Source organism: Cheilinus undulatus, linkage group 1 (assembly GCF_018320785.1).
Source record: "Cheilinus undulatus linkage group 1, ASM1832078v1, whole genome shotgun sequence".
NCBI classification, from domain to species: Eukaryota; Metazoa; Chordata; class Actinopteri; order Labriformes; family Labridae; genus Cheilinus; species Cheilinus undulatus.
In genome coordinates, this window is record NC_054865.1 from 38921029 (window position 1) to 38947869 (window position 26841).

Below are 26841 nucleotides of genomic sequence, written 5' to 3' on the forward strand. Positions count from 1 at the left end.
GTAACTGAAAACCACAGCAATTATTTGTAAAAACATTTTAAAATCTCATGAACTACTTGTTTACATGTTGTTATTTTAAGTCACAGAAGCAGCAAAAGACAGTAGTTTTAACTTGTGCAACTTTTTTTAGCATTCATTTTATCTGATTTGTACAACCAGTGTCATGATTTAACTGGTGCTGGATTAACTGGTGACACTCCGCCAATCAATCTACTGACTCTCACTTCCTGTTTTGATGTCTTAGAATGTATCATTGTATTCAAAGACATTAATGCTATAGACCAGGGGTCATCAGCTACATTTGTACAAGCTTTTTCCTTGATGAACATTTTGGGGCAGGACTTTCAAATGAACTTCAATAAATAGACATTTGGGTCTAAATAACATGTTTTAAAAATGTATTTTCATTTTCTTTCAAGTGTGTGCCATTTTGAGCCTCTAGAAGTGAGATCAGTCCCTATACCATAGTCAGCCACAAGGGGGCAATTGAGATATTTTAGCTGAAAATTTCTGAGGCTGTTATGTTCTCCATCCTTGAGTTTGATGCTAAAATGGAACATTTATGTTAATATGAATATGCATTTATTGTCAGTGATTGATTACCAAAAACATCCATCAGTGCTGTTTTTGCTATAAACTTATTTTTGAAATGGTTTTGTCTTTGTAAGGTAAGAGGGGGTAAGAGGGGACAGTTTAAATAAGATTTAGCTCCAGCCTACACCCTTTTGTTACCTTAAGAATTCAGACATCTCACTTTAGCCTTGCAAATTTTATTCATCCATTCAATGTGCTATGTCCTGATTGGTGAAAAATCCATGCAAGACACAGGTCTACAGTTTTGACTCTCAGGGAGGAAAACAACTGAAGTGGAAAGAAAACCACAGTTTTAATTAAATAATGGCTGATAGGAGGGTTTCTGAAAAAGGGGTTCAACCTTTAGACCAATCCAGACTTTTTTTTCAATCCTAGTTGTCTCAAAGAGTTTTTAAATAGCTGCATTGATAACAAAAGATACCTGATATACATCAACATATTTTCCCTATGCATATTTCTGAATTAAATAATGTTCTAGGGGCCAAATGGGAAGTTGTGGGGGCCCTGATGTGGCCCCTGTGCAGTCAGTTGATGATTGCTGCTATATAACATTAGTGATAAATATTACAAAAGAAAATTTGTATTCAACTGATATATCAGATGCATGAGCTTAACAAAATTAATGGCAGGTGCTCATTAATGTTATTTTGTGACCCTGAGTAATGGTAATGTATCTGAAAGCTAGGCATTTTGCTTTCAGATGCATTAACATTCTTGGAGAGAGAAAGAAAATGGAGCAGATTTTTCAGCAACAGATCACTTTTATGGTCAAGAACAAGTCACTGATTACTTGAGTTGCAAAGCTAAAGTGTTATGTCACAGGTTACGACAAAAAAGTAATCTGAGTACTCTGACGGATACTTTGTAATATGTTAACTCAACACTGGAGTGAAAAATTAGTCTTAAAACACCTGGAATTAACTTTCCACGTGGTTTCACCCCCCTTTATAAACTGGAGATGAACTCGCCCTCCATCCTGACAAAGTAATTTAAGTCCATGGCTCTGGTTCTTATTGTCTCTTAGTCCATCACTGATTTTTTAACTCCCCCTTCATTCTCCCCTTGTTGTTTTAAGAGGGAGCATCATTGTATCCAGATGGCCAGTGGCTTGTAAGGCAGCTGATTAGGAAACAATCTGTGGCATCCCTCTCTATAAATAATGGCCTGGGAGCTCTTGGCTCTGCTAGGACCAGCTGTTAAACACAGGGGGTTCATGCTACTGTGGAGGCTGCTGCTGCAGAGGAAGCATTGTTGACACTTGAGCCAAGACAAGTACAACAAGAGACCGCGAGTGTGTGCAAAAGAGAGAATGAGAGGTTAGAGCGAGGCATTTATAAGAAGAGAAGCCTAGGTACAAGGACAAGCTTTAATCAGGACTGGGAAACACGGAGGAGGAATGACGAAGCCTAAACTTCCAAAGACAGCGGAGAAGAAACCCATAGAGGAGAAGCCAGCTGATGCTCTGGTGGAGGTGGAAACCGGCAAGACCGAGGCGGAAGCGCCTACACCTCCTCCTGAAGCAGAGGCCGACAGTGAACCTGCTCCAGAGGTCCCAGCAGAGGATGGAGCTCCAGCTGACATTGAAACACCACCTGCAGAGGAAGGTGTCCCCCTAACAGATAGTGTCCCCCCTGCAGAGGAGACCCCCGCTGAGCCTGTTCCTGCTGCTGAACCAGAGCCTGAGCCTGAACCTCCTGCTAGTAGGCATCTTTGTTAGATGATGATTATCTTGTAGGGTTCAGACATAGAATTAAGATTTAAAACGGTTTCTGTGATAGTAAAGGGATAATTGGTTGCTTATTTTGGCCTCTTTATTGCTGCTCTTTAAATCAATTGTTTAGCTATCTTACTGGTGATTCTCCATGTGATTTTTAAACATCTAAGAGTTTTGCATCACACCATTTATCTAGATTACTCTGCCTTTTTAATCAATCCCTGCTTCTGTTACTTTCCCTCACATGATGAAACTCTTTACCTCTGATCTTTCCATTATTTTCTTCTGTTGTATACTTAGTCTGTGTCTCGTGACATGGAGTCTTTTGGCCTCAAGAAGGACAGGGCCACAGCTAAAATTCAACACATCTCAACTTGTCCTCGTAAAGTCAGCAAGTTGTGCCATGACATGAAAATTTATGGATGACTAAATACTTCCTCAGAGCAGGGGCGGGATGTTTGTTTCCGCTGTCATTTGAAGGAGTCTTCTCTTGAACACAACACCATAGCCCTAGTAGTGTCTGCTATATTGAATAAAGGTTAATTAGAAACACAGATGTAGGCAGTTGTTCATTTGTTCCAGAACTAACTGCAGTTTATCTTGAATAACTGTTGATTTTGTGTGCTAAACTATTATTAAGATTTATGATTACGATTTGCCTCCACACTTCTCTGCTCCTCTGTTCCTGGTTCACCAGTATGTGAGACAGAAAACAGCAGACACATACTGTTGAACCTCTTAAAAAAACATAATATAATCATTTTTAAGCAATAATATGTTGACTGTTGGTTTTCAGTCATTTTATTAACAAACTGCCTGAGTGGCTGAGGTCGTCTCCCTTTCCTGACTTTGTGGCAGGGTTGATAGTTAGGCAGGGAGGGTTGTCATGAAAAAAATGCTTGAGTTACTTTTGTATCTCTGATTGACATACAAACAAGCTAAGGGAAGCTCCTCCCTGTCAGTGTGACCACAGAGCTGAGAACAACAAACCCTTCACATGTCAGTGGCATGGGATGAACAGTATTATAATAGACAATGTTTGGGAAGGGCACAACCTTTCCAAATGTTTTTTTTTTTTGCCACATTAAGTATAGGCCAGTCAGATTATTAAACCCCGTGAAGTTATGCACTGCCCACGGTTGTAAACTACATATTAGCAGCTTTGCCAGCAGCTGCTGTTGAGGTTCTCTATCATAGGAGCCAGTTGGAAGATTAACTGGTGCCAAACCAGTCGCTAGAAATGCAAAAACATCTTTTTCTCCCAGAAAAGCCATTCCACCTTAATCTAAACCTCGAGGAATCATTGAGGGCATGCTCATTTTCAAAAATACAAAACCAGATAAACAGCTCAATAGGGTGGTACAAAGTTTAAGTTAAAGATGATAGCAACATAGTTATTAACAGTCACACTCAAAGGCAGAGTACTCTAAAATCATGGTTTTAAATTGACCCATGTGAACAAGTGTTTGCAGTTTTAATGTTTGTTACGGAGTTGTTAAGCTGTTGTTCTAGAACTTGTGGAACTTTGAGCATTGGCCAATCTCTAGATTGTGTTGAGTATTGATTATGGGACTGATTATTGAATAAATATAGTCCAGTTCTGATAAATCTAAAGCTATAGCAGCATTCACCTTGTTGCCAGCTGTAATTACTCACAGGCTGCAGCACAACCAAAGCATGTCTGTAGCTACTGTCTCTTTCTCTTCAAACAACACTATTTTGGCCTGGAATAAACATTTTAACCTGAAGATTTGCAAGAAAGAGGCCCTGACTGACATGGAGTCTGGCCAGTCAATTGACTTTGCAATGTTAAAGGTCACATATTATGCAAAATACACTTTTTAAGGCTTTTCTATCAAAAATATATGCAAAAATATATGCTCCTGGCCAGTCCACAATCCCTCAGAGGGCTATTTAGACGTGCAAAAATCCAATACTTGAGTGTTTTTTCAGCAACAGATTTCACAGGCATGTTTTGGGGATCTCTGAGATCAATATAAACTTGTCTTAAAGGGCTAAAATATGTGACCTTTAAGACATTACTCATCAATATAAAGTTGCACAGGGTTTTTTTTTTTATCATCAGAATGTCGTAGATCAAGACTTTGCAGCTTACTAACTTATGACTGAATCTATTGAGTTTACTGTGGTGACATTTTGAACTGTTTCATCCAAAATGATAAATTACAAGTTAATTGAAGGTTAATTGATCTGTGTACAGTCATCCCCATGTGAGTAAGATTCAGGGTTGCGCTCCTGAATCATCATCCATAAAACTGCTCTGTCATTTTCCCTTTTACTGAAAACTTGACCTTTCAGCATCTGTAGATTCGTGGTTGTTTGGCACTTGTGTGGTGAAAATAATGAGTGGGAAACTGCAGATGAACCAGCGTCTATAAGCGTGAGATTAAATCATGTCATTTTTTTCCGGAGGGACACACAGTACAGCAGATACTGAGACATCAGCCCAGTCAGGGAGCTGCAGGTCAGTCAGACAGCTCATGTTTCTCATGATGACGTTAGCAGACATTCATGCTAATGGAGTCTACCATAACTGATGATAACACAAATGTTTAATGTACAAATACTGACTTGTATTAAGTAGGTCGTGGCAAGACAGTCTGGCTGCAGACTGTCCATCTCGGATGGCCACTCTCACAGACTATTCATGTGAGATGCCGTTCGTGTAGTAGTTTGTTATAAAACCAAATTTCCAGTTTAAGATGTGTTTTTTTTTTAAGTTAAACTTTATTCATAAACAATGTCTAGCAGTTACATTCATGAAATTACCAAAATGCAAACATTACAGACTAAGAAACATTTCATTAATGAAATGGAGAAAAAGATCAGAGGTCTAATCCAGGATTAAATCATGTATCAACCTGTTTTCAAAGCAGATACTTGAACAGTGACTTGCTTTAGCTTTGTTAGCTTTAGGTAAAGCTACAATAGCTACACAAGCTACATAATTAATGTTATTACTTAAGGCAATGTAGCTAAATTAGCTTTAGCAACGTGAGCTTGAGCTAATGTAGCTACACAGATAACATAGCTATGCTATCTTGCATAGTTTACATAGATGCTTTGTGAGCACGTCTTTTGCCACATTAGCTATGTAGCTACTAGGGCTGACAGCCTCGAGTCGGTTGGTCGATTAATTGGTCGATAACCTCATGTCCGACCAAAATCCGATTGGTCGAACAATCGCACGTGCTACTTCAATTGAAGGAATCCATTTTTGCAGGGGTGAGAGGGGAGACATCATGTGTTTTTATTTTTTCAGTTATCTAGTGTTACAAAATATAATTTACAAAAAAAAAAAAAAACTATGAATATAACTATTCAAATACAATTTACTCATGCCTTTAAGAGTAATTTATTACAGGTTAAAAAAAACCCAACATTACTAGGACCCTCCCACCTTGGAGGAGAGCAAAGCCTGTGAAGCACCTTTATACTCCATTTCCCATTAATTGACAACATGTTGAAAAAGTCAGTGGTGTGGCAACATTTTGTTAAAAAGGATTATTATTTAATTACAACATAAGGTGATTATACTGCGAAAAATCGTAAGATTTTTTTAGTTAATTTTGGGCTCATGTGAGTTTTAATTACCACCTAAATGCACTGACTACACTGTCAGTGATAAGTTTGATGTAGAAATAACGAGAAGGCATGAAGGTTTTTTTTTTTTTTTTTTTTTTTTTTTTTTTGTCCGGCCCATTACCAATCGATTAATTGATGATCTAGTGCGATTTTAGTCGACCAAGTTTTTCTTTGGTTGACTACAGCCCTAGTAGCTATCTTAGCTATGTGGCTACGTTAGCTTCATGGCTTATGCAGCAGAAAAGAGCTAAGTGAGCTATATTTGCCGCATTACAATGTTTCTACAGTGGACAAGCTTTTTTTTCCTGTAAGCAGACTGTTTACTCTGCTTTATTTAACACTTTATCTGGTTTTAAAGGTCAGGTTTTCAACTTTTAACTTTTGGAATCCTACTTCCATTTTAACACAGATAAACAGATGGTCTGCAGGAAGTGCAGACTCTTCCCTATCACGGAGCATGCTTCATTAGGTTGTTTTTGTCTATAAAACACTTTTAAAATGTGCCAGTTTTTAACAATACCATCCTCTGAATGTACAGCCAGACTGAGTCCACACGTGCTTTACACAGACATGAGATCTCACAACATCAAACATGACCTCAGAAGACAAATATGAATGACGCTCCATGTCATAAGCTAGCTGTACTGCCGTTCATTCTGTTTTGAAAAAATAAAAAATCAGAAACATAGGCTAGTAGTCGTTTTTGATATTCCACTTGGCTCAGGCAACAGTCGTGTTTATATTCACTGACATGTTTGGAATCTGTAAAAGTACATTTGGCTGGTAGCACTTCCTGGACTGTGTGCTTTCATTTGTTCTTGCCGATATTCCATCAAAGGCATTCTGGTCTGGAAATGAAGGAATCTACAACTGAACATAAAGTAACCTTAGAATCATTCTGGGGTAGTAAAATAACTGTACTGAGACAGCCCTAGTTTTTGTGTTATGCTCTGTTTGCTGTTCCAAATCTCTCTGAAGGCTTTTGTAACAACACAAGTTGTGAAGTGCAGTTCAGGTTCAATCACTCTTCATCCTTCATTCTGGATCTAATTTGTTAATTGTCTAACTGACCAACAATTTCATTTGTCTGCTCTCCACCTCACCCTCAGCTCCTACAAGTGAGCCCATCGGACTGTGTGTGGAGGACATCACTGACACCTCCATCTCTCTGAAGTGGCGTCGGCCTGAGAGGATCGGCTCAGCTGAACTCGAGGGTTATGGGGTCGAGTACTGCAAGGAGGGCAGTAAGTGCTGGAGCCACAGACCTGCATGCTTGGATAAGGCTGTTTTGTACAGCCTGAAACATCAATTGTGATGAATAATGCTGAGACTACAACTGATCAGTCAAATGTGGCGCTGTTTAGAAGAGAAATAAACAGATTTTCTAACAGTATAAGACTTAATGCCAGGAAGCATTGTTACACAAAAGAGACTATTTAACCTACAAAAGGAAGTTGATACAAGGCACAGACATAGACATGGACATTTTCAGAAATTATTACAAAATTTTTGCCACCTTGGCTGGTACCCAAATTGGAAATTTTGGGGTCTGACCCATATCATTGAAAATTAACATAGTTTTCTATCAGAATCTCACAGGCTATAAGGCTGAGACTCTAGTTATTCACAAATCACAGTTATTCTGATGCCATGTCAGCATATTTGAATTTTTATGACAAGATTAACTATTAAAAATCACACCAGATGATTGAACCTTCCTCAATATGCATCAAATGAACTCCTTCAGTGACTAAAATGATCCTAAATATACATTATATGGACAAAAGTATTTAGCTGCCTGACCATTACACCAACATGGACTGTGATGGCTTTCTATTCAAATACAGGTACTTTAATATGGAGTTGCCCCCCCCCCCCCCGCCCTTTTGCAGCTGTAACAGCCCCCACTCTTCTTGGAAGACTTTCCACAAGATTTTGGAGTTTTTTTGTGGGAATGTGCGCCCATTCATTCTGTAGAGCATTTATGAGTTCAGGAACTGATGTTGGACAAGAAGACCTGGCTTGGAATCCCCATTCCAGTTAATCCCAAAGGAGATGGGGTTGAAGACAGGACTCTGTGTGATAGCATTGTCCAAAATGTCTTGGAATGCTGAAGAATCAAGATTGCGCTTCAGCAGAGATAAAGGGTCCTAGCCCAAACCCTGAACAACAGCTCCATATCATTGTCCCTCCTCCACCAAACTTCACAACGCAGTCAGGCAGTTATTTTTTTTGTCGACATCTGCCAAACCCAGACTTGCCCATCTGGCTGTCAAACAGAGAAGCATGAATCATATTTCCACAGAACACATTCCCACTGCTCTACAGTCCAGTGTCTGTGTTTTTTGCACTACTCCAGCCAACACTTATGTTAATGCCACTTCTGCTTTGTGGCTTGTTGCTGTTGTTCATAAACACTTCCAGTTTTTAATTATGTCACTGAAAGTTGACTGTGGAATAACCAGGGAAGAAAGAGACTTTGTCCATGTAGTGTATTTCTGCATTCAAAGGTGTGTCTTTGTGTTATTTGCTGTCAAAGCCTGTTTTTTCTCTTCCCAGGCTACATCATAAACAAACACGGGACGATATGCTCAAAAAAAGTGTTTCTGATGAACCTGCATCTGTATTATAACTTTGGCCTAATTGCAACAATGTCAGTTTTTATTCTTGTGTGTTACTTTGGTTTGTTGTGTGTTTCATGGTCACAGCGGATGAATGGATTCCAGCCATTCAGGGTCTGACCGACAGGACGGCGATGGTCGTCAGAGGTCTTACCACTGGAGACAAGCTGCAGTTCCGTGTGCGAGCGTACAACATGGCAGGACCCAGCGCTCCTGCAACTCTGGCTCAGCCTGTCACCATCAGAGAGATAATGCGTAAGTATTTAAACTTTACATGTCTCTTTGCAGCTGCTCTCAAACTGATGCTATATCAGATTTGACAACTTTAAGTCTCCTTTAGGTCCAGATGGATACTCACACTTAAATTTTGAGCTCCTTCTTTTTCTTGTCTTGCCTCTAATTTTGTCTTTTTTCTTTTCTTTCCTAGAACGTCCTAAAATTTGGCTTCCCAGAAACCTCCGTCAGACCCTCATCAAGAAAGTTGGAGATACTGTGAACCTTGTGATTCCTTTCCAGGTACAGGACACATCAGTTGATATCTACACAAAGTCATATGTTAAAAAAGAGGATGCTACACTTTTCTCTTTATAAGAGATTGATACGGCATTTTAAATGAACTTTTCCTCAACAATTGAGTTCGTTTTTACCCACAAATGATTAAAAATAACCTTCTCCATTGTGAGAGAAAATAATTTAAGAAAGTCGGTGCTTGCATTTGTTTCTTGAACTGCTAAAATGATGCTGTATTGGGCTTTGAATTGGGTTTATTGTGCACAAAATTAAAGTGTAGTGTTTACCTGTGCTCCTTGTTCATGCAGGGTAAGCCCAGGCCTAAGGTGACATGGAGCAAAGACGGGGAGCCTCTGACCCAGTCACTTGCCAGTGTGAGAAACAGTGAGGTGGATACGATCCTCTTCATCCGTAAGACAGACCGGATCCACTCAGGGAAGTATGATCTGCAGGTGGAGATTGAGAACGTGGAGGACACAGCGAGTATCACGCTGCAGATTGTGGGTAAGCAGGACTGAACTCGTGTTGGGATTAACAGGAATGAATACAATCTCTGTAAACAGCAATCATCAGAGTCACTCGAAACCAAGAGAGGTGCTGCCTGAGGAGAGCTCATCATATTCCTCCTCTGTAGATCTCCCTGGGCCCCCTGATGGTTTGAAGATCGTGGATGTCTGGGGTTTCAATGTGGCGCTTGAGTGGAAGCCGCCTAAGGATAACGGGAACTGTGACATAACTGGATACTGCATTCAAAAGGCTGACAAGAAGACTATGGTGAGGGTCTACAACCTTTAGGCTCAACAACAAGGCCTATAAGTCTTTCTTTATTTTACTCAAATGAAACTCTACTTTGTTCACTATTGTTTGCTGTGACAGTCCAGCTCAAATTTTTTAATGAAATGTGTGTGCACACAAATGCAAAAAGAAAATACGTGAATAAGACATAATATATCTAAATATTAACTTCCCACAAATGTAACATGAAAAATGAAAGTTGTGGCCATTGCCTTTTTTCAACTTCCAGTGGGTTAAAGTCAGCCTAACTCAGGTCACATAAAAAAAATGAAAAATGAAATTAAAGAAGTCATGGCAATTTTTTGTTCGCCATGAAACAGGAAGTTTTTCCTGTGTCTTTTAACACAGGAAGAGTTATAGATCTAAGCATACAATTTGGAGCAAGAACAGGAGAGGACTGATATCAACTTTCTTCTTGAATGAAGCCATCAGAGGGGGTTTATCTGATCCAAATGTAAGTATGTGTCTTAAACATACAGGGTATGAACTTCCTGAGACTAATAACAAGTTAAGTTATTGTGAGACAATAAAACTAGCTAGGTGAACAGTGTTTCTGTGCGTTATTTTATAATTTCCTTAGAGGGCTGTTTTGACACATTTCAAACCACTCTGATTAGATTCATGGCTCTGCCGGTGCTAAAGACTCTGATAAAACTACTTCCTGTTTCATGGCAAACAAAACATTGCCTTGACTAAATTTTTTGATGTGACTTGAGCTGAAGATGACTTTATCCCAACGGCAGTTTAAGAAAAAAGGCTACAACAAGGAATAGTTTGCTGAATAATTTTCATGTTCATGCTTTATTTGAGGAATTTTTTGCAATTTTTAAGATTTTTGCCTTCCCATACGTGTAATAAATCCCTGCAGATGTCATATTAATCACGTTTGTGGGATTTTTTTTTAATTACATTTGCTGCAGGCAACTGCTATTACATTTGTAGGAAATGTATTAAGTTTGTGGGTTATTATGTCATAAACTGCTGATTTGTATCGTGTTCGTGATTTCTTATGTTTGTGGGCAGTTATTATGTTTGAAGGTGTAATAAGCTGCTTCATATTCTTTCCTTCTAGCCAGTTTGTTCTTTTTCACTCTCCCATTGATATAAGTCACAGTTAAACTTTTTAGAGTTGACAAATCCAAAAACTGTATTTATAGTGATGTACTCAGTTGTTTGGTCCACCATCTTGGATATTTTGTCAATAACATTATGTACTTCCTTTGTTTTTTTTTCCATCATTCTTTTTACCTCATGTCCTATGGGGAAGATATGTTTTGGGGGGGGGGGTGTAAAGAGCAAATTACGAAGTTTCAGTGAGCTGTCCTATTTTCGAGAAATTTTCAAGAAGAGGTTAAAATGATGCCTTGGCTGAGTGGTGGTGTTAGCGTGTTGCACCACAACATAACAACTATGACATTTGTCCCTGCACTTGATACTCTCTCTGTTGCCTTAATTATCTGCTTGTTCACAGCCAGCAGCAAGTCCACTGTCATCTGTTTGGTGTGACACATACTTAATTACACGTCAAGCTCTGCAGACTATTCAGATCAAAATCCAAATACAAAGAGACACTGCCAAACATGGCTCGTGAAAACTATGTTAGCTTACTAAATGAGGACAGTGGTGTTTGTGTCATATTAAAAGCTTGCAGTGTTTTTTCTCTGGAGCTGAGCCAAAGTAAGACTTAGTGGAGCTGATCGGCACTCACATTGTAAAACCCTCTCTTCCCCTTATGATAAATGCACATCTGAAAATGCAGGACAATGAATGCTGCTGGGACACAGAGGGATATTTAAGCCTCCCTTGTGACATATACAGTAATCGGCTCTATGGGCCAGAAGTGATGCATTACAGGATGGTTGGCAAGAGCTCCGACCGGCACTATCCTCCAGCTTGAGTTTCCAGGAACAAAGTGAAACAGGAATGTCCTAATCTTATCCTCACAGCCTTGACCTGGTGTGGCTTGTCTGTGCTGTGACGCAGAGCCATTGTTCTGCTGATGGTTCATGTTTCACTGCGGTCGTTATTAGATCAAATTAATTTAGCCCACTTCTTTATATAGAGAGAGCACGGGTGTTGATTATCATGTTACCAATGACAATCTGCTGTGTACCTGTGAGATGGCAGACAACTGCTGATACTGACTGGCCACTTTATTCAGTTCACCCATCCTACATGGCAGTAACCGTTGCATCTAGGTGTATAGATATGGCAAAGACGATCTGCTCACAAATGAGTTTCAGTGGGAAAGAGAGGGGATTTCAGTGACTTTGCCTTGCCGTGGTTGTTGGCACAAGATGCGCTGGTCTAAGTATTTCACAGAGAATGGTTCAAAAAAGAGTAAATATCCAGGAGCATCACTTTTTTTCTGCAAAAATGCCTTGTTACTTGTAAAGGTCAGAGGAGAATGACTAGACTGTTAGAGCTGGCAGTAAGGCAACAAAAATTACTTTTTACAAGAGGGAGCGAAGAAATAGGCTAGCAACACTTAAAAGGGCAGAACATCTTAGGAGGAAGAGGAAGCAAAGGGAGCAAGTTAGGACAGCATATCAAAGGAATCCATTCAAGTTGTTCAACAAGTTCAAGTTCAACAGAGTCCCCTACAGGGTTTATAAAAGCATGACTGATGTGCTTAGATTTCTGTGGTGGTTACCAAGGATAGTTTGGGAGAAGCAATCTATCCAAAACCTGGTGTAGAGCAGTGAGAATCTTGATTCCCAAGGAGAAGGAGTCCTCTAATCTGAGCCAGTTTCTTACCATCTCAATCCAAAATGTGAAGGGGAACATTTCCTTTAGCATCATAGCATAGAGGTCATCCAATTATTAGAAATGTGTGGATTAGTAGACACAACAGTGCAGAAAGAAGGGATCCAAAGTTTTGCAGGGTTTATAACACCAGATTCATGGCCGCTAAGATAGAGAATAGGGAGTTAATAGGGTGGTGGGAACTAATTGAATGAAACACCAGCAAAAGGGGGTTCCTATTTGACAACCCTGGTGAAGTCCTGGATTTTTGCTACCCGTTGTTCTGCACTGGTTGACTTGTTGAGGCAAATAGTATTGGGTTAGGGATTTCTTCACTGATCCTTTTTGTAGGTATGCAGGATCATCTGAGATATGCAGAAGAGCATTTTTGAGCACATCTACCCTAGCCTGTAATTACCACAGCAATCAAGACAATTAGTCCTGGTGCCAACATAACACACACAGTCACTGAGGATTAAACTATGTTACACAAGCGCAGCAGGGAGCCATTTCCATGTCAATGCACAGTTCTTCCCTCTAAGTGGAGTCAGTTGGTATATCAGACTCTTACAAGCTTGGGCTGGGCTGTTGCTCTACCTCCCACTACTCTTTCATTTTCATAGTGGAAGAGGAGTGCAACAGATTAAGTGCTGATGTTGTTTTTATCTTTGGAAAACAGAAACTCCTCGCTGTATAACAAATATACCTTTTTAGGTAAAAACAAGTCTGAAGTCTTGACAAGAGAAAGTGACCCACAGCATGAGGAGACTGAGTTTGTTCATGATTCCAAACCTTCAAAGCAGTTGACTCTCCAGATTTCTAAAAATAGATATTTGATGTTGACATTTTGATCCTTAGTGTTTCATCACATTATTCAGTGTTTTGTTTCTCCACTTACTTTAATCTGTCACCTACATGTGAACAGGGATCTGTAAAAACTGAACTTGTCTGTGTCTGATATGTAGGAGTGGTTCACAGTCTTTGAACAGTACAGGAGAACAAACTGTGTGGTGTCTGATCTCATCATGGGGAATGAGTACATCTTTAGAACCTACGCCATCAACCTGGTGGGTCTCAGCCTGGACCCCTGCAACACTAAAGACAGCGCCTTCATCCAGAAAACAGGTGCACATACACATTCATTACAGAGCTGATATAAAATTCTATCAGTAAAAATACAATTAAAACAGTATAAGAGTCCAGATATATGGATATATTTATAAAATGTTGCCATAAGCGTAGAAAAGCAGAGCTGAAGGAAATTATTTGTTCGTGTGTGTCTTTAGGTATGGAGTACAAACCGCCTTCCCACAAAGATCACGACTTCTCAGAGGCTCCTAAATTTACTCATCCTCTGGTGAACCGGTCTGTCATCGCAGGATACAACGCCACGCTCAGCTGCTCAGTCAGAGGAATACCAAAGGTGAGTGCAGTGAAAAAATTAGTAACAGATATGATCTCACCTCGAAAATCCTGCAATTTCAGAAAAAGTAACTAACATCTTAAGTGCTGAAGCCAAATAACTCTGATTTTTCTGATCATTTTTTCATTGAAGTGAAAACAGATTTCTGCAGAGTAATGTCCACAGAAAAAAAATGTCATGTAAAATAAGGGACTGCATAAATTTTTGTCTGTGTGGGCAGGTCTCAATCAGGCTTACACTGAAATTTTACTCCATTCTTACTGGTAAACTGCTCAAGTTCTGTCTGGTTTATGGAAATCAGGCATAAGCAGCCTGTTTCAAGTCCAGTAAGAAATTCTCTGTTGGATTGAGGTCTGGGCTTTGACAGAGCCACTTCAGAACAATCACCTTGTTGTTTTTAAACCATTTCTGTGTAGCTCTCACTGTAAGCTTCTGGTCATTGTCTCGTTGAAAACTGAATCTTCTCCCAGTTTGTGAGGACAGCCTGATCCAGGCAGATTTACACGTGCCATATTCCTTCCTTTTCTTGATGATGTATATATCTGAACTCTGAGGATGTTCAGTGCCTTTATGGTTTTTATCATCTCTTGACTCATACTTTTCATTAATCTTTACTCTAAGTTGTTTGGAGTGTTCTTTTGTCTTCATGGTGTAATGGTTGCCATGAATACAGATAAACCAGTGACTGGATCTTCCAGACACAGGTGTCTTTGTACTACAATCACTTGAGACACATTCACTGCAGGCAGGTGATCCCTGTTTCACTAACTGTGAGGCTGCTAGCACCAACTGGCTGGATCTCTGCTGAAGTAGATCAGTCACCTTAAGAGAGGTGAATATTGACGTGGTCACTTATTTTACATTACATACTTTTATTTTATTGATATTACTTTTTACAAATCTGTTTTCTCTTTGACATTAAAGAGTTAAAAAAACAAGTCAAAAAGCCAAATTTTATTGATCATGATTTATTGATTTATAAACCAATAAAAGGGTAACACATCCAAGGTGGTGAATACTTTCTAAAGGCACCATAAGTGCCTTTGGAGACATAGCATTACTAGGAAAGAGTTTCCAGTGTCACAATGTTTGAAAAAGAAATATTTATAAAAAGAAATGTAGGTTTCTTTGCATGCTGGATGAATGAACAGTAGTGGCTGATCAATTTTATCCTGTTACACTGTAAAATCTTTTCTTGTGATGTAAATGCCTCTGAAAATGAAGTGTTTTTACTGAAATTTTCTGTTAATGAAATGAAAATATGGAGGTAACCACTGTAAGGCTCATTTCTACAGCTGTAAGAGAATTGTGATGGATCCAAGAGGATTATCAGGTATTAAATTGGCTGTTTTAAATTGGGGAAATGTTGCCCTAGTTGTTAAGCAACAGTGATATTCTTTCTATTCTCCTATCATGATTTTGTCCACACTGGCTTATGTAAAGGTCTTACCTAGATTAATTCACTTGATTTTCCAGATTTTTCAACTATTCAGTTGTCAGCCAAGCATAATCGTTGATACCAAAATGTTATTATTAAAAATGTCAGAGTAGAATACAATCACAAAGAACAAAATGAAAGAAGAAATCAGCCAAAAGTCACAGACATCAATCTTCATCTCTCTGACTAACACACACACTGGCCCTCACACTCTCTCCACGCCTCTTTATGCGAACACTTGGGGGTTATAATCGAGTAATAAACACTCAGTGAAAGACGATCCAGTCGATAAATGCGGCTGTCTTGATTGACAGTAATGACACTCTTTGATACTCTGTCAGCCAAAAGTGACCTGGTACAAGAACAAGATGGACATCTCCCATGAAGCCAAGTACCGGATGCTCAGTAAGCAGGGAGTCCTGACGCTGGAGATCCGTAAGCCCTGTCCGTTTGATGGAGGAGTGTACATGTGCAAAGCCGTCAACGCCAGTGGAGAGGACACAGTGGAGTGTAAACTGGAGGTCCGCCGTAAGTAGAAACACTTTTTACTTTTTTTACGACAAACTTAGACACAGTATCCTTTTGGCCTCTGTACATACTTTAAAATTAATCACTGTATCATAAAAGTCCATTAAAAACAATGTTCAAATGGCATGTAAAATGATAAATATATATTATACCCTTCTGGACTTCTGTGTATCTAGGGCCAAAAAAAATAATAAATATAAAAACAAAACCCAAACACAATGTTCAGTTTACTTGATATTTCATGGAGCTATAACTAGAGTTCAGTCAGACGGCTCACGTTTGTAATGGTTTAAACACATTTCTAAGTTGAGTTTCTTCTACTCAAGACACCTCAATTCCTGATATGGCTGTTTCATAATAAAAGCACTTTGATATATAAACCAGGTACTTTTCTTTTGAAGAACGTGTCAAAAAAGTGTTTATTGTCAAATTAGCTGGCCTTTAGCTCTTCTTATAACTAATCAGAAAAACAATCCTTTGTATGTAACTTAAAATGTTTCATTCTTCATGTTTTTTCAGTAACAGTAATGAGCAGTGCAACAGCTAGCCACTGTTTCTTCTGTCTACTGTTTTCACCAGATTATTTTGTCCTATAAATAAAAAAGAAAAATGGAAGTCCTGAAAACTCTTCAGTGTCATAGAAATATTTCACTTTTTAAAGATAAACAATTAGTACCATAGCTGTTATATAAGTTACCATGGCAACAACAAACACAAACGTGTAGAGCAATGCCATGGTGTTAAAATCACAAGCTTTACACTGTGAACATGTATTCATGAGTATGTTCTTAAGGTTTAAATAGACCTTTAAGTCCTGATCCCTGAGTGTCTCCCTCCCTCTTTTATCTGTTCACCTTTTACTGACAACGTTTTGTCCCGTCATGCATCAAACCAGCCTGTGATCCCGAGCTAACACCCAACTCCACCTCACATACCGATAAATGCTTTACATGGATTTGTCAAATCATCCGAGCTTAAGGACAATTATGTGATGTTCATGTTAACTGCCTCCTTTTTTGTATGTCACTTTGACTCGCTGAGAAATTTTAAGAGCTTAAATGTATGTGTGATTTTTTTTAGAAAAGCTGTAATCACTGTGTCAAAAATCAAGCATGGATTTAAAAAAAATACTTGTTGACTATTAAAGGTGTCAGTCAAGGTGTTGAAACCCACACACAATGTTTACCAGACCCTGCAGTTCCCCTCAGCACACAATTTTACTTTTTTCAGTCTCTCTCAGCACTTCTATACCTCTGAAAGCCCATTCACTTCCTGGTAAGCACGACACAGCAGATTGAAGGCCTGATTCACTATAAGTGGATTGCAGCACAAAGAGCTTCAAAAATTGTGGATCATTTGCACTTCCTGTATGCTCCATCATAGTCTGCTTCACAGAACACATAGCACTCGTGAAATCCAGGCATGTACACACCTACAACCTGCCCTGTTCTGTGCATTAAGCTCTTTTTCATTTAAATACAAATAGTGCCAGTACACTGGGAGGCTGTGCAGCGCAGCTAGGACAGCATTTAATGCCTTTGTTTTTGTGTGAATTACACAGTTTATGATTTATTTACTCAGGTTTAGCATGGGCAACAGCCATCAAATCATTTTGTATATCAGGCCAAGATAAATCTAGCATTTAAGCTGCTAAAGGGCCTGATTTTTTCTTTAGGTGATGGTGGAGACCAAACACAAAGAGAAAAGTAGAGTAACTGCTCAGTTTACACCGCTGTATACATGAAAAGTTTTGCAAATGTTTTGATTAAGTTAGAAAATTATATTATGTCAATCTTAGAATCAACCAAGCAGCAACCTCTGATTGAAAAATTAAAGAAATGCAAAAAAAAAAAAATGCAGTTCAGTGTCAAGTGTCACTTGAGGCTTGCTGCAGAAGCACTGGAAATCTAACCTGGCACACCTGTTTGACTGTGTCATATTTACATTGCATGGATATATTTCACATTTATTTGGGAAACCTCCCATAGAAAGTATGGGAAGGGCAGGACCTTTCAAAAAATTCTCAGACAGTGATTGGACAAACATTCTGTCTGTCACTTTTGGCATAGGCCAATCAGAGCAACAAGAAAAAATGAGGTTGTCTGGCTAAGACTTGAGCTCTACAGGCTGGGGCTGCTGTATGAACAGTGGAGCTTGTCACAACTACTATTACATTGCAGAAGAGCAACATTTTTTTTCTACAATGAAAAGCCTTCAGTGATGTTCTTTGCTCTTTATTTAATAAATAAATGTTGTCCAGTTCTCATAAAAAATTGAAGCTTTACTGTAGCTAAATCTAAAAGCTACACTTGCGGCAGCCACTGCTATTGGCTCACAGTACAGCTTAACCCCGCCCAAAATCAATAGTGTGCAATATTTGGCCCAGTAGCATCTAGCAGAAAAACTTGATAAAAATGAATGTAATTTCTATAAGGAGGTCTATATAAATAAGTGTTCGATCAGCTAAATACAAATAATAATAATAATAATAATAATAATAATAAATACCTTTAAAAATTTCACTCGGAATATGCTTGATATGCATATTTAGGGAGGGTCCCTTCCATTGGGGCTGCCATCTTTGATTTTAGCATTTTGCATGTTTCTACATTAAGACAGACAGAACCAAATAACTGATAACAATTTTTAAATGAGTATCACAGTCAAGAATTGACCATTGGATATCACTGATATATCCAATTTTACACACTAGACCTTTAAAAAAATCACAACAGTGAGGCACTATTAGCGTCTATAGAATTGTATTTTATTTTGAAAAATGTGCTCACAATAACAAGTAAATTTCCTCTAAATTAATATGTCTATCTTGACTTTTGTTCTTTGCTTGCAGCACAAATTGCAAAGGAAGACAAGAAAAATGAGAAGAAGTAGAAAGTGCGACTTGCAGACCAAAAAGAGGACAAATCGTCTCCTGCATGTTTACTGTTCGTTGTCATAAGAAACCCCTCACCTGCATCACAAACTGTGTTTAGCCCACAACCTTTTTACACCACTTTCCTCTTCTGCAATCATCTTTCCATCTTATAATCCTCACCTTTGTGTCAGAATCATGTCTATCATTGGATTACTTCTCTGATAGGACCCGTACTTGTGATTTAGTTGTTTGTTAGAAGGGAAATGTAAGTATTTATGTCATCTAACATGGAAGATTCAGTATACACTTAAAGATAATGGATGCTACTGAACAGTAAATCCATCATAGTCAATAAAAAAGATGATTTTTCTGAGCTATTTTTGTTATTGCTGTTTGTTTTGTGTGCATAAAAAGTGGTTTAAAAGCTTGAAATGTGGATTTATTAATCTTCTTTGAGAGGTGCAGTAAATTATAAATGTTCAGCTAGGTGGACTGCAGCTTCTCTAAGTGCCATCATGATGGCTGTAGTCCATGGTATTCAGAATACGCAGAACACATTACTAGTGATACTCCAGAGTCCAGAGGAGTGGATGAGAGTTGTCAGGGGATTAGTTTTACTGTGACAGAGCCTCACTAAAGCCAGAGGTGTGAGGCATGTGCCTAATGTGCACGCCACACAGAGATGTGTGTGAGTGGCTGGAATAGCTGGGATGTCCTTTTACCACCGAGGACGTGTGTCACTGAGGAGGAACACATGTAGCGTTGGCTGCTGTAAGATTACACCAGTTATGTCTTTGATGCCTTAAATGTAAATATTTCCTTCCTGTGTCCTCCCAAAGATCTGGGTGAATCTTGTTCCTGTCACTGCACCGCCATTAACACACATGACGAATGTCTCACTGGACCTTCATTTAAGAGGAGTGTTGTGACATGGTGATCCACCAAAATCCATAGACTACATGTGGAAAAGGCTGCATGGTTCAAAGCTAGTTAGACTTTTGATTTTAATTTAAAAAAAAAATCAATTCAGCTGGTAAACACACTTTTTTTTCTGGACATGCTGATGTTACAGTGAAATTAAAGTAAAATTGTCAAAGAAATCAAAGGATGGTTTTTTGCCTTAAGCTATCTGCTAAGAACTGTTAAATATTCCAGGTTTGTCTCTGTATGCTAATTCAACTAATTTTTTTTTCCTGTATGCATGCTATCTCCATTTGCAAACATTTGTGATACAAAATGGGCCTTTCTGAAGAACTCAGTGACTTCAAGCGTGATAATGTGATTGATGTCACCTTATATAAGATGGTATGGGAAATTTCATCACTGCTGAATATTCCACAGGCAACTGTAAGTGATATTAGAAAGTGGAAGTGTTTAGGAACAGCAGAAACTCAGCCACAAAACAGAAGACCGAGCGGGGCCAACTGCTTAGGCGCATGGTACAAAAAAGTGGCTAATGCTCTGGCCAAACTCTTTAAGATACATTTTCTTGGATCCATTGATGTGTACACAAACATTTAGGCAACATAATTGCACACATGAAAACAAATTTTATAGGATATTAGAAAAACTTGTACCTTACCGTGGCACCAAGTATCAGGATTTGTCTTCTAAGGACCATGACTGTCTACAAAAATGTCCAATGTATTTCAATATTGACAATAAACTGATTGACACAGCCACCCTATCAGCATTTCGGCACATTTTGAGCACAAAATTAAGACACTTTATTTAATTTTCAACTCCATTCTAAAACCCATTGAGTGGCTGATGTTACTCAGTTTAGAAGATGATATAAATATTTGGTGAAATTTGGTGTACTTCCTCTCCTTCCAACACTGAAATTAAGCTTCAGATGTTTTCATATAAAACAAAAAGGATGTTTTCTTCCATATTTATTCTTTCACAATTAACAGAATTATTTTTTCTAACAGAATAGACCAGCTTGGGAAGATCTCACATTAAAAAAAAAAAATCTACAAATAAAATTACAAATGCATCTGAAGTGAGATTGGGTTTATAATCTGTATTATTCTGAAGGTCTGTATCTATAAAAAAAATAAAACAAAAAAAATTAATAGTTTATAGTTTGGTTAAAAAAAAATCACAGTATACAGTACATAGATTCCTCCCACAATTTGTACTTTTCTAAAATGATGACATACAACACGTGTTGACATAAAGCCCACAAGCCAGAAAACACAATAACGACAAAGAAAAACAGACTTTTCTTTTACAAAGCACTGCTGGCAGCCACTACAGTAGAGGAGGTAGCTTCCTTAGTTAACATCCCATTCTTGATTACTTTTGTCTTTCAAATAATTTACATAAAAATACAAAAAAAACAAACAAAAAAAAAAAAAACAAAACAACAACAACCAAATACAAAAAGGTTTGTACATTTTCACCAGATGGGATATCTCAAAACAATCAACGGACATTTTGGTTGGTGCAAGAATTTTCCACACCCAGTCGAGACACAATGAAACAAGGATTCAAAGTACATGTTGCATTATAAGGAGACGTGTTGGTGGCAGAAAACAGTTCCCTACGTTGGCTAAATTCCTGAGCGCTCACATGACGTGCACTTGTGGAGACACGCTCCGAGGGTGTATCCACCTCGATGTGTGGTCATGATCCATCACACCAAACATCAGTCAATCTCCTGTCAGACACAGCTCAGCTCTCAGGGTGAAAACAGACCTACAATACACAAGCGTCTTTGACATGTAATAATGCTCGGACTGAAACAGTGAGTGTAGGAAGAACAGGAATTTAAAGTCTTGTTTTAAAAAGAGGCCTTATTTTCTATTTTTGTACCATCATGTCTGTTAATTCTGGTCATCATTATTCTTATTACTCCCCAACATTTAACAAGCACAGACCTACCCTGTGCTCACATGTAAATAATCCTTTAAATGAAAACATACTCTACAGATTTTCCTCTTTGAATATCTGCCATGGAATAATAATTGCCCAGTTTTCTATACAGTGCTCTATTTCAGGATTTTTTGGCAACCCCTGCTCACTTTCTTGTTGACTCAGCTGGCTGAGAGTCTTGTGCTGCTTTCAGATCACTCTGGAAAAGTGTTAAAATGGGATTACATTCAGGTGTTTAACTTGGACGGCACATGTGTGTTTAACTTGTAGCCCACAAGCTAAATTATGTTTAAAGATTGGAGTAAATCAACTACAAACAAGCAGCAGCCATCACTCTTCTGGGTTTAACTAAGCCGTAATGGTTGTGGATATTTAAAAGTTTTCTTTTAAGGTTTGTAGTGTTTGTCATCAGATAAATCATAAACTTGCAAGTATTTTCTCTGGTGTAAGATGAAATATGCCATCTTGCTTGTAGCTGGAAACTAAACTAGAAGCAACAGCCTAAATTTTGTGTAAAAACTGAACCATTGTTATCAGGGGAGCTGGCTTGTGCATGCCTCATTAAGAGAACTCAACGGTTATTTCCAACATTATGCAATTGCACCACCTGATATTTGTAACTAATTTCAAATTAAAAAAGCAAACACTTAGAATGTTACTTTTGTTCTTGTTGGAGACTGGAAACATTTTTAAAATAAAATCAAGAGTTTAACGGTGAAATATATATATATAGTATACAGTGAAAGTGTACCCACCCACCTGTGACGGGCAACAAATATTTTTTTTATCTTAATTTGAAAAGGGTCTGCAAACCATCTCACTTGGTCATGAGCGCCAGCTGGAATCAAATAGATGAAAAATTATACCTCAATCTGCTTTTATCACTTTATTTCAAAATAAAATACCCCTGATTATGGTGCTCCACTCTGACATTTAAGAACTTCCAGGACAGAAGTTTTTGGATTACCTTAATAGCTTTGAAATGATACATTTATTTTAACCATAAAATCCTACCAAAGTATCCTAATTTGAGTTGCTCACAAACAAAATCAATAATCTGTTCATTGCTCAGACTGTTGCTCCATTGGATATTTTTAGAGTCTGAGATGCCAAAATATTAATTTTATTATTTAAATATATGGAAAACGTAAACAAAGAAGGTTTCATAGAACAAATTAATAAATACCATGAACTGATTGATTTCTTTCCAAAGGAAATAACAGATTCAGACACAAAAATATGCATGCCATGTCACCAACCCATACTCGTATTTTGTATTTGGAAATATTTATCTTTGTCTATCTTCTTGAAAATATCATTTTTACACCCAGTAGACAATCTGGTCCAGTCCACCAGTTGTGCAGGGTACACGGTGCTACTTGCTATTAAGCCCATATAGGAAATTCATGGATGTGGCAGCTAAATTTGTCAATATGAACATTATTTTCAGTAGAAATCTGTTGGTTTTAACGTAACAGATGCAGCAAAGCATCTTTGTGTTTATATGTGCTGCAGTGAGTGAAACCACACCATGCTTTGAATGTGATGGTAAGACTTAAATGCACAGCTGCATCATTATTAAAGGGAATTAGTGATGAATTATCCATGTGTAGCAATCACATAGCCAATACTGAGGTCTCCAAAATATGGCCTGGGGGCCAAATTTGGACACTGCAACTACCCCTGGACGTTTTTCTTAAGACTTCAATGTGTTCATCTTCTTTTCCCTGGATAGCAAGGCTTATTTTTTTCAAGATACTAAGGATCTTCCAGAAATGATCAAATTGCTGTTCTGTCTTGGGAAAAAAGTGTAAATCAGAACGTATACATGCATGTCCTTCCATGATGGGTCCTGATACCAGGCCAGATGAGAACCACTGCCCTGATAGATTATGGCAGCAAATAGAAGCACCAATGACATCCAGGGGCGGAGCCACAGGTAGCCAGGGCCAACCAGAGCCCCCTGAAATCTAATTAGCCACCCTGTAATCCTTACAATGATTGGCTATTTGCCTTGCCAGCCATTTTAGCATACCCAATCACTAAGCATATCTCAACCTACATTCGACAGGTTTTACTAACTTAACTATGGTCATGGAATCTATAATTTGGCACTGATGCTAAGCTGGCGGCTGATGCCAAACTACAATTTGTTGTGTAGAACTATGCACTGATAATAAAGTACCCACCTATCCACCTGCCAGCCAATAAATGTAAATTCACAGGACCCTCTAATTTCAGAATTTATTTTTCTTAAAAAGCACTGTATGGAGGATGTTAAAATACCACAATATCAAACTTCAGTATCTTACAAGTAAAAAACAATAGTTATAGATATTTTCTGATATCACAGCAGAAGAAATTGGAGCCCTAGGCATCCAATGTTGCTTCATTTACTCTCCTCAGTCCTCAAACATTGCAATCAAACTCTTGCACATTGTCAAAATTACACAAATTCTGTTGAAATTAATGCTGTGTGTAAGAGTTTGACTGCAGTTTTTCATGGATTAATTCCTTTGTTATTTATCAGTCTTATTAAATACAGTGTAACTTTTAAAATTACTTGTGCTATTATCAGTTGTTAGAATGACAAGGGTTGTATTCCTTAAATACATGTGGTATCAAGAAAGTATCAAAATATGACATTTTGGCAACCTTTGGGGTAACATAGCTATGAATCCAAAACAGTTCTATCAGCCAGTACAATCAGACTTTTAGATAAAGGCACATTTCAGAATAAGTCAGCCAGCAACTAAATAACTGAAACTTTGATCCAATCACAGAGATTAATGACAAAAACCCAGAAAATAAGGCCAAGATTTAAAAATAATTATCCTTCAAACAATGAAAATAACAACCTCCTCATGTATGAGAATTATTTGAGAGGGATTACATAAAGAGAGCTGCTGTTGTTTGGGTGAATGTTTGGGTTATATTGTGTATTCATCATTCAAAGGCCACCTCACATGCACCTGAAATCCTCTCCACTCTTGCTCAAACAATAAATAACGTCTTTCACCACCACCAAGCAAAGCTTTTGCTTAAACAGTGATATCTGCTACTTTTATCACATTCTTAGTCTTAAAGCAGAGAAGTGTTTCTAATAGTCTGGCATTCTCACGCGGTAGATTACGATCACAGGCAGGCAGGGAAGAAGTTATTGCTGGCATTGGAGTGTACCTCCTCAGCCTGAACTTACATTCATACAGAACAGTCAGGATGATTATTACATGTGCTACATTTAAATCAGAGTATAAAATCAACAGTTGATGTGAAGTTAAAAAAATTAAAAGATGAATAACAAAAATGAAAAGCTTATGAGATCAGGTAAAACAGACAAATCATAAAATCTTTGACAGATTGAGGCTTGCAACATCAAGACCTCCATTCTAAAGCAAGAGGCAGGCACTGGTGGCAAGACTTTTCTTTGCAAGATCCTTTGTCAGTTTGTCGCATGAAGTGCTCAGTTCAGATCACTTGCAAATTGTAAGTTAGAGCCGTTCCCTTTAAAGACTGGCTGCATGTGTTTCCACAGTAAATACAAACATAAGTGCTCTCTGAGAATTCTTTTAGCAGACTAATTGGCACATTTCGTCCGATATAAAATGTCTTGATATTCTTGTAGCATCTAAATTCACATGTGGTGCTCTGAAGCGTTCTTAGTCTTTGACTCGAGGTATGTTGTATGAGTAGTGTACCAAAGGGAGTCCTCTGCTCTGACAGAAGCACGCTCTGCCACAGGCCTGAACCTGGTCTGAGCTGTCCGACACAAACGAGTCCCCCTCGTCTGCGTACTCAGACTGAGCGGAGGGAGTGCCGCTGTCTGCCCAAAAGCCCTCGGCACGCTGGCAGAGTGCAGCTCCTGCCAAGAGGGTTGGACAGCTGTGAGACTTCACCAAGTGTCTACAGACTGCGGAGGATGAGGGGGAAGAGCAGGTTCTGGCATGCAGCGCTGCCTCACACTGCTCACACACAACCGTCTCTCCACAAAGCTGTGTGTACATCCCACAGTCAAAGCCCAGGTGGGTGGAAGAGCCCCCGTCTGTCAGCTCTGACCCTCCACTGCCATCGTCTCCGTGACTTTCTGCTCCAGCCTTCAACTCTCTGCTCGAACCTCGTCCACGTAGTCTCAGCCAGTCCTCCCTGAAGGCTGGGCTGAAGAACACATACAGCACCGGGTTCAGACATGCAGGTAACGGGAAGAAAATGAGGGTGACAGACTTAGCAATCTCTGGGCCCCCTGCTGTGTATCCAGTCAGGAGAGGGGCGAAGGAGAAAGCAGCCACAGGGCAGAAGAAGATGCAGTTGGTGAAGATGAGCCAAGCAACATGTCGCAGAGCACCAGTCTGCTCTGGATCGACCAGCTCCATCCTGCCAAGGTGGCAGTACAGCTGTGTGTATACAGCTGCAGTGAACAGGTAAGCTAGCGCGTTAAACAGCACCAAAGCCACTGTAACACTCAGGGCGGGACTCTCACCTCCAGCTAGCGGCAGGCAGAGAGGAGAGGCAGACTGCTCGCTGGAGGTCAGGACAGTCAGGCACGCTCCAGCAGCAGCCAGCAAACCCAGAAGTCCTGCAGCCAGGCTGAAGCGTCGGTCTCCTCTCCAGCATCCTCGATAGCCACCGTTCCTCCTGGGTGACATAACTTTCCTGAGTATCATCCGCACGGCCACACTGCGCTCCACTGCAGACAGTGACAACAACAAAACGGCCCACTCCGAGGAGAAGACGGCCAGAGCTCCTGTGATCTGACAACCGGGCCCCATCTCCCACCACACACCGAACTCAGCAAAAGAGCCCCAGGTAGCAATGTCGAGGACAGTTAGCACACCGACATACAGGCCTGTGAGCAGGTTAGCCAGGGCCAGCAGCCCCATCAGCAGTCTGGCTGGAGAGAGAGATGGGGTGAAGGAGTGGGAGTGGCCTGCAGCTCGGTGAGACGGGGAGAATGTGACCACCAGAACCAGGCTGTTAAAAATCAGTGACACCAGGCAGATGAACCAGACGGTCAGACGGATCATCCAGTTCCCCAGCAGGTGCTCACATGGCTTGAAGGCTCCTGAAGGCAAAAAGGGGACATTTTTTAAATGTCTGTTCAAAGGTGAATACCAA

At 39.2% G+C, this 26841-nt stretch overlaps 2 protein-coding genes across 4 annotated transcripts in view; one reads left to right on the forward strand and one right to left on the reverse strand.

Moving 5' to 3' along the window:
* The window catches only part of mybpc3 (myosin binding protein C3), a 60360-nt gene extending 39747 nt beyond the window's left edge, over positions 1-20613 (forward strand). For all 3 annotated transcript variants that reach the window (XM_041791415.1, XM_041791427.1, XM_041791422.1), the window contains 9 exons: positions 7024-7158; positions 8623-8790; positions 8963-9051; positions 9354-9549; positions 9680-9819; positions 13551-13710; positions 13872-14008; positions 15788-15974; positions 18826-20613. In XM_041791415.1, coding sequence (XP_041647349.1) covers positions 7024-7158; positions 8623-8790; positions 8963-9051; positions 9354-9549; positions 9680-9819; positions 13551-13710; positions 13872-14008; positions 15788-15974; positions 18826-18866 — 1253 coding nt within the window. In that variant the 3' untranslated portion in view covers positions 18867-20613. The remainder of the gene's footprint in view (positions 1-7023; positions 7159-8622; positions 8791-8962; positions 9052-9353; positions 9550-9679; positions 9820-13550; positions 13711-13871; positions 14009-15787; positions 15975-18825) is intronic.
* A 116-nt stretch (positions 20614-20729) lies between these two features.
* lgr4 (leucine-rich repeat containing G protein-coupled receptor 4) overlaps positions 20730-26841 on the reverse strand; it is a 45530-nt gene continuing 39418 nt past the window's right edge. The window contains exon 19 of the mRNA XM_041791439.1: positions 20730-26788. Coding sequence (XP_041647373.1) covers positions 25389-26788 — 1400 coding nt within the window. The 3' untranslated portion in view covers positions 20730-25388. The remainder of the gene's footprint in view (positions 26789-26841) is intronic.